General features: G+C 41.2%; 1 protein-coding gene across 1 annotated transcript; it reads right to left on the bottom strand.

Moving 5' to 3' along the window:
- Positions 1-748: 748 nt before the first annotated feature.
- Positions 749-5,502, bottom strand: LOC118770408. The gene is made up of 4 exons (XM_036518095.1): positions 5,305-5,502; positions 2,356-2,430; positions 1,640-1,960; positions 749-1,207 (listed from the first exon to the last, which is right to left on the bottom strand). Exons 1-4 carry the CDS (start codon positions 5,312-5,314, stop codon positions 837-839), a joined length of 777 nt encoding a protein of 258 aa, XP_036373988.1. The 5' UTR covers positions 5,315-5,502; the 3' UTR covers positions 749-836.
- Positions 5,503-8,107: the final 2,605 nt, after the last annotated feature.

The following is an 8,107-nucleotide window of genomic DNA, read 5'->3' on the forward strand; positions in this document are numbered from 1 at the left end:
TTATATTACCATAGCAGTGTGAGGCAGGGAGCTGGAGGCAGACATGTGAGATATGCACATCTCTGTGTGCATCTTATGAGCTACTTGCAGTAGATGAGATACATTACAAAAGATGCAAGCAGGAAGTGGTATGCATTAGACGGTAATTGTTGTTATGCCTGCCCCACTTCCCTTTTACCTCACTGTGCCTATTCTTGTGGTTAAGCCTCAACACATATTAATACTGTTTTCATCGCTTTTAACGTTACAGTGACACCATATTGGTAAATATCCCCAGAAGTTCCCCAAACCAGGACACCAGAGGGCAGTAATGCCCCATGAAATTAGCAACAGAGATTTATCTTTGACACAATGGTTCATAAAATGGTCTGGCGCTGAGCGTCCCCTCCCATATTTTATAATTTTCGTCTGTTGGAATGATTTGGAAAACCTGCAGCAGCTCTCAGATGGCTCAATTCTGTTTCACAACAGCGTTGCGCACAGATACACTGCCAAGGCTCGCCCTTGAGTACAAAAGTCCACTGACCACACCTTATTGTGTGTTCAGTAATCTCCTTATCACTTTTGGATTCCTTTATTATAGGAAATGGCCATAGAAAAATAAGTGGATGCAGAAGAGAAATAATTGCATAATATTTACATACCACCATATACAATGAAACTGAAAATCTACTGTACAAAAGAAGAGAAAAACATACACACATGTCTGTGTGACTGGTGTGTGTGTTTTTCATATCATCTACTCGGGACTTTTTTGCAGTTTCTTTATTGGCTGGGTGAACTGTGTTGGTCACGTGGCTTCCTGTAAAAGCAGCCCCCCGGGCACAACTGAAGTGTTACACAATGAAGCGCCAGATGTGAAGCAGGGCCCAACCCAGCCCCACAACATGCCTTGAGGCGGCCCTGCTTCTCTGATGGTCTTGGGTGGGTGGCATCCACACGTTCACCTTTTTGCTGACCAGGTAATCTCCAGTGCTGGGAATCCACAGAGAACAGGTGTAGTCCCCTGTTGTCTTTTCAGTGGGGAGGTTGCTGGAGACATTGTACAGTCCCTTGTGGTCCGGTCCGGCACAGGTGGCTGGTGTTGCGTCCAGAGTTACATTCTTCTCGTGGAAAAACCAGTGCACCTCACCTTGGGGGTATACCCCATGGAAATGGCACTCCACCTGTGACGAGGACGAGTGTTGTTTGGCATGTCCGTGACATTCTTCAGGGAAAAAGAAAAAAAAAGCCTTTCAAAGGTGTGAATAATAAGGACAACAGGTGACAGGAAGCAGGGCGAAATTACTAAAGCTCATGCAGTGGAGCAACAGTATTCAAGTACATTGGTGGCTACGTAATCCCTCCCATTTATCACATTTAATCAAGATGCTTGTAACGGGTCGGTTTTGAGCCTTCACAACTGGACTTCAGCAGCGCACAGCCCTCAGGCTCCAAATCAATAGACAGTCTCAGGCACAGACTCCAATAAAATCTACTCGGCAGGCACAACCAGTGGAGACCCCTTCACCTGCCTTTTACACAGCCGTGAGGCAACATTAGTTTCTGGTCACTAGGTATCAAACCAGTGGGAGTTTTTTTGCCCTTTGGGGAAATATACAGTTTGTATGAGACTGAAAAGCACAGAGACAATACTCACCTTGTACTTTCACAGCAGAGCTGACGTGTTTCATGCCCTGGTTGGAGCGCAGTTTGCAGATGTATGTTCCCTGGTCTGAAGGCCACACATGCTTGAAGGTCAGGGCCAGCTGCTTCTCGGGCATGTAGTCGCACAGGATTCTAGCATCTGGTTTATGTGACGCCTTGTTGTCGAACGAGCACAGATTTTCCCCTGTCTTTTCATGGATCCAGGCTAGGAGCGTGACCGAGAGGCCATTCAGCGAGGAGATGTTGCAGTGCAGCGTCACTCGGCTGTGGCACTGTGCTGTCACCAACCTGTTGGCGTGCAGCTCCACCAAGCCTGTGGCAGGAAGGGGGAGATCTTATCTGCACAGAAGCACCACTGGTGGCAGTTCATTTTTCACTGTGGAGATCACTAAATGAAATACACTGTACAAACTTTTTAGAGGAAAAACAAACTACCAAACTGAAATGAAACAGCAAATCACCATCTGACCATTTGCCAGACAACGGTAAAGAAACACTATTGGCTTCCAAGGATGATTTCAGTGATACAAAGAGAAAGCAATCTTTTGTAAAATGCCATGCTTGACAATTGCAAATCCTTCAGTAGATTTTTCTTGCCCCACAGTACAGAACACTACAGCACTGCATAGGACAGTTTTTTGGTAAGGGTAGAATAATCTTGAATACACACTGAGTTGAAATCTCATTTCAGGAAGAGGGATGACTTACCATTGGTGGTAGAGGTGACAACTGCAAAAAGGAAAAGGAAAAAGGCTGCTGCAGTGACGACCCCCATTTTTGGATCTGCCATATAAATGCAAAGTTGAAGTACATTACTTTCTGTGGATTTTCCCTGCAGCTCACATATCGTCACGTTTAATTGATGGCACCTCTGCATATATCTACAGTATCAGATCACACTCTTGTTTGCTTTTGATGCATACATTAATAAATACTTGTGATACATGCTTATGAGGAAGTGGTGGGAGTCAAAAAGAATTCTGTAAAAAGCACCATCTGGGCAGGAAGTAGTCTGCAAAAGGTGGTGATATTACATTTGTCACACTATACTACTTTCTACACTCATTACCACCTACACAGATGTGTCACTGGTACTGCTAGAATTCCTTTGCCAATATACCGTATCAGAGATGTTTTTACTGTATGTTTAAAAATGAATAAAAACGTGCCGCCAAGTTTGTAATTCCTCAGTACTGAGCTACAGTTCTTAAGATTTAGCTTTATCTTTGCAGTCATACAAGGTTGTAATATGTAAAATAAGAAAAGAATACCAGCGCACTGCTATCATACTCTATTGTGATTTATTCGATTTTACTCATAAGTAGTGATGTTTTGACCATTCAGTCTGTGTGAGGTAACACAAGATCCCTGACCTAATGAATGAGCAATTGGTTGAAATGTGGTTACTGCTTACGACCATAATCAATAGATTCAAATCCAGTAAATCATAACAGCATAGCAGCAGTGGGTTGGTATTCTCTCCTGTTTTTGCATTATTTTGTTTTTGCCTAACACCTGCATACAGTCCTGGGGTCGTAATATGACTTGTCAGTATCACTATTACACATTGCCCCACTCCAGTGATTGACAGACTTATATCTTCAGTACTCAGATAATTCAGCTCTGCCATTGTCTGTGTTTTTGATTATCACAAACACTTCCCCTTTAAGGTGCCATTGCTTTCTGCCCACAATGGCATTGTTCAGGTCTGTAATCAGAGGCAAACCCTGTGGCTAATTTCCAAAGTTATGAACTGTAATGTAATGTGAAGTGTGTGCCCCAGCAGATCCCTTTAATTGAGACTTCTTCAGTAGTGGACAGTGGCAGATGCTACATCTTTACATCATCAACCTTCAAGCCAGTCAAAGTTTTCTACTCATAAACACCGCAGTGAAATCAATTTTGGCAGCTAAGCTGCCGCAGAAGATCCAGTTTAATTAGCTTTCAATATTCTGTATAATGCAAGCATGATTGTACTGTAGCAGCAGAAGCACTTATTCTGAAGTAGTTTATCACTTGTTTGATGCTGTGAGATGCCATTATGAGGAAAAGTAAATGAATGACTTCAAGGAAATGGCGAGTTATCAAAAATAAACAGAAACTGACGGGGCTTATGTTTATGCATATGGATGCTGATAAGCAAAAATTAAGAAATACATGGTACCTGCTAAAATACAATCTGTGCTGTTTAATCTAGGAATACTGCTCTGTTTATTTACATTTTTAACATTTGCTTGCAACAAGTGAAAGTAATTGCAACAGTCACAGCAGAGCTCATTGGTGGCAGTCAGACTGGTGAAGCATTAAGTAGGTATTTCCCAAACCACAACAATAAGATGACTGTGCTGTTCCCATCCTCTCCTTTACCTTGCCATGTTATCTGAAGATATTACATTGCTGTTATCATGTTACCATGATACTTCATTGACAAGCAATATTACATTTGCTTGTTGCTTTCTGAAACAAGCAATGCTAGGGTTGGATTGACCTTAATTGCATCTGATATCTCCTACTGTGAACTGCATTGTAAATTTAAATACATTTAAAGTGTGAGAGAAGGGATACAAAAGTCTTAAAAAGTAACTGTTGGAACAAGGCTCATGGATGCTACTACTTATATAAATAGTTTTCACACAATTGATGAGCATATGAGGTTATAAAAAAATTGTGGGCTGTGCAGCTAGCTAAGGAAAACAAGAAAACATGCTTTGTCTCCCTCCTCCTTTTAAATGGAGAAACAAGATCCACCTTGGATGTTGCACTGGGAGTGTCCTGCAGCCTACATACACATGAAAAGGGGTTTGCTGAGCTTTGGCGAGAACAAGACTGTTTATTTTATCTGTCCGCAGAGACAATGCTACTAAAACGGAAGCCCAGTATGAAAGAAAAAGCTGGGTGACTTGGCAAAGACTGTCACTGATTTTCTACCATATGTGCCATCTTTTGCACTTCAAATCCTCTGAGCCTGCAAGCTAGAAAACAGTTCGCTTGCACTTTCAGGGCTGATATTTGTAGCCTGAGGTGGTGTTGCATAATGCTACGATTCCTTGCTTTGAAAGGAAACCTAAAAGATGTCTTTGAACGTAAACAGACATCAAGTTGTTGGTGATCCTGTTCTGAGCTACAACAAAGAGCAGGGTCGCTGCAATTACCCTGTGGAATTTCTGCTTTTCTGCAGTGTTGAAGTGGTTTTTCGAAGCAAACAACTAAAAAAAAACTGTGTAGCAAATAGTCCCAAATCACTGGAAATGAAACCAAAAACCCCAGGGGGGTTTCCTGAGCTGCACTGAAACACAGTAGGTGAAACGGTCAGTAAAACTGTCCAGGGTAATGTCAGGAAACTTTCCTGACTGCTGAATTCACCACAGACCACACTGACTGAGGCAGGTAAAATAAGCCAGCAGGCACTCTATGGAACGTCCAGAAAGTTGGTGCTGAAACCAGATGTGAACCAAATGAAACCAAATAAAATTCTCACACCTTGAATTATACCTGATACACCAGAAGGCAACAGGCTAACAATTAAATAGCAAACATGAAAGTACCCAGAGATATTGTACAGGATCTCATCTGCACAGGAGGATGTTTGTCTGCCGTTAGTGTTAAAAGTACAGTTCTGTATCAAAATGTTATACAGGTACAGACAAAATTACTTACCACAGCACATGTGCGCTGAGCTGAACTCTGATATGGTCTGAAACGTCCCTCTGACAGCTTGTCAGTTTATTCTTTTGAGTCTTTCCCAAGAAAGGTTGTAGAATATTCAACCTCTCTGCAGCTTTACAAGATACTATAAATTAATGATTACTTCTGGGTGGTGCTTGCGAGGGCAGAGGCTTACTTACATTCAATAAAGGTGCGCCACATCTCTGAACTAGTAGTCTGGGACAAGACAAGGAAGTTTCTGCTTCTTAGTAGAAACAGATTTCACAAGGACATGCAGATGCATGCCTTTGGATCCTGCACAGATTCTTGGAGTTCTTTTAAGGTGTGTTAAATTGATGTGTATACCTGTTCGTTGTGTTGTTCTTGCTGCTGATCTATTGTTAATAAACCCTGAAATATGTATTCAACATTACAAATTGCACAAGCTTGTAATGTTACAGAATTTTTTTAGTGCCCAAGGCTGTGGGTATATCTGCTGGGAGTGAGACGTTTACAATCCATAGCACAGTTTAGCTTAGCTGGGGGCACAGTGCAATAGGGAGTGGGAGATCCTTTATTAGAGTACATTGACTTAGTATACCTTTTGCATTAGGTTGTTAGTTCAGATTAACATTCAACTAATTAATGTTGTGGAAACCCATACATTTATTTCTAGTTTATTTTGTTGTACCTTGTCTGAGATAAAGTAGTTTATACTTGTTGATTTTATGTATCAAATACAGCGTATGTTTTTTTTTCTGAGAGTGCTGAAATGGAACACCCACACACTTGAACCTCATGAACTTCTTGCATTTTTCATGAGAACATTTTTTGTCATTTGACTTCTGTTTTCTCTCATATTATTCTTACTGACATTTTTCCACCATTTGGAATTGGAGGAAGATTATGCAAATGTTATCCCTCCCATATTTTTGAGCCTTTGAGACTCCCCTTCCAGGAAGAACACAAAGCCTTAGAGCCAACATAATAGCCACAAGCTGCACCCAAGTAAATTCCTCCATTTTGTGTGGCAGCAAAAAATGAAGATTGTCGCTCTGTTGTTACTCTATTTGGCTTAAGCTAAACCCTTTTAATGGGAAAATATCCCAGCATTAATCACCACCAGAAGACCCTGACCGCACACCCTGGTGCAACACTTACCTAGTGCTCATTTTAAACCTTAGCTTTTCTACTTTGGAGACAGTGTCTCATCAATTGATAAGCTTTGCGGTCCGTCGATTTGACCTGATGTACTGGTGTTACACTTTGTGTGGGCGATTGAGGTAACTCTGTGGGCACTGTGGCTTTCAGGCACTGTATGAGCTCCTCCGCACACTATACAGACCCCAGTACTGCCTCCAGTGATACATGATATCGCAGGAGTGTGTTCATGTGCACATGGCGAATTTTGCTTGCACATTTGTAAAACTCAACTCTTCCCCTGCACAGGAAACAAAGGTGCGGAGGTTGAATGTTGCATGTTGTTAAGCCATCGTCTTTATTATGGGCTACCGCTGAAATATCAGGAAATTTCATAAATGGAGAGCTGGAAATCAGCGCTACCCCTCCGCTTTTGTGTGTGAGGGTGTGTTGTACATCACACAAGTGTGCTAGTCACCGTGCATCACCCCCAGTATAATGGGACCACTGTTAGTGCTGAAGTGTCCCGTTTTTATGCACAAAGACTAATAGGTTTGCAGGCACACATACCTAGATGAGGAACACTTTGGTCTACAGCTAGAACAGAGAGGATGAAGCAGAGTGCTGAGCCTTGAAAGCAACTCATAAAAAAACCTGCTGCTAAAAATGCCGCTATAAAAAGCATCACGGTGCTTCTGGTTTACACACTTTCTTAGGTGAAGGTCTCTCAACATGCTGGTTAAAGACCTTGGAGACTGCAATTGTAATATTGCCATTCAGAAATGCCTAATTTAATTCCCTCTCAACCCATAGGTTTGGCATTACAACACACAATCAGTTGGGCATGTATGAGTGAAAATAGAAAGTAAATTAATCTCCTTTGGTGTATAATTGCCTTAATGACTTCAGCGCAGCTGTGAAAGATTTTGTGGACAGATCTGTTTGCTATCCATTGAGGTCTCAGGTCTCTTATCTCTGAAGATCTGAGACTCATTATTTTAAATTGCGTTTTCTTTTTTTAATCTATGATAGGCTAATTTCTAGGCTATGGGTTACTCAAATGTGTTTTTGCTTCCTTACATGGCAATGTAGCACATTTTAAATGATCACATTGCCTTTCACTTAATAAAGTTAAGGAGTTCAACCACAGTATGAACTGAGTCATGGCTCCTGGTTGATGGAGAGCACAATGGTAAACACATTGGTAATGATAACAATTTGCAAATCTGTTAGTGACCCCTAAATACAAGGCTGGGCAGGTTTGGGTTGAAAACAGTAGCTATGAACTTAACACAGGTGGGCTGGATAATGGTTTAATAGTTTGGGAATAGTTGGGAACCATTTTGTTTAGGACATAGCAGGCCCCTTCAGAAAAGGTCCTCCACCATTGGGCAGAGTTAGAAAAAAAGTCTTCAAAGAGTTTCAAGGCTAAATGCAGTAAGAGAAAAAAATCTTAAATTTAGTCAATCTGGTGATTGAGGTTGTTGAATTGGTGTATAAACAATGTGTAACCATTTGCTGTAACAAACTACTGTCAAATGTCAGATTTATCAAATTCTGATTTTTACATGAAATGTCAATAGGTTTCACATAATAAACGTGTAAAAGCACAATCAAAGCAAACACTAAATAAGCAGGTACCGTGTAACAATAAAAGAAATAAAGTGAATCAAAA

This window comes from Megalops cyprinoides, chromosome 1 (genome assembly GCF_013368585.1).
Source record: "Megalops cyprinoides isolate fMegCyp1 chromosome 1, fMegCyp1.pri, whole genome shotgun sequence".
NCBI classification, from domain to species: Eukaryota; Metazoa; Chordata; class Actinopteri; order Elopiformes; family Megalopidae; genus Megalops; species Megalops cyprinoides.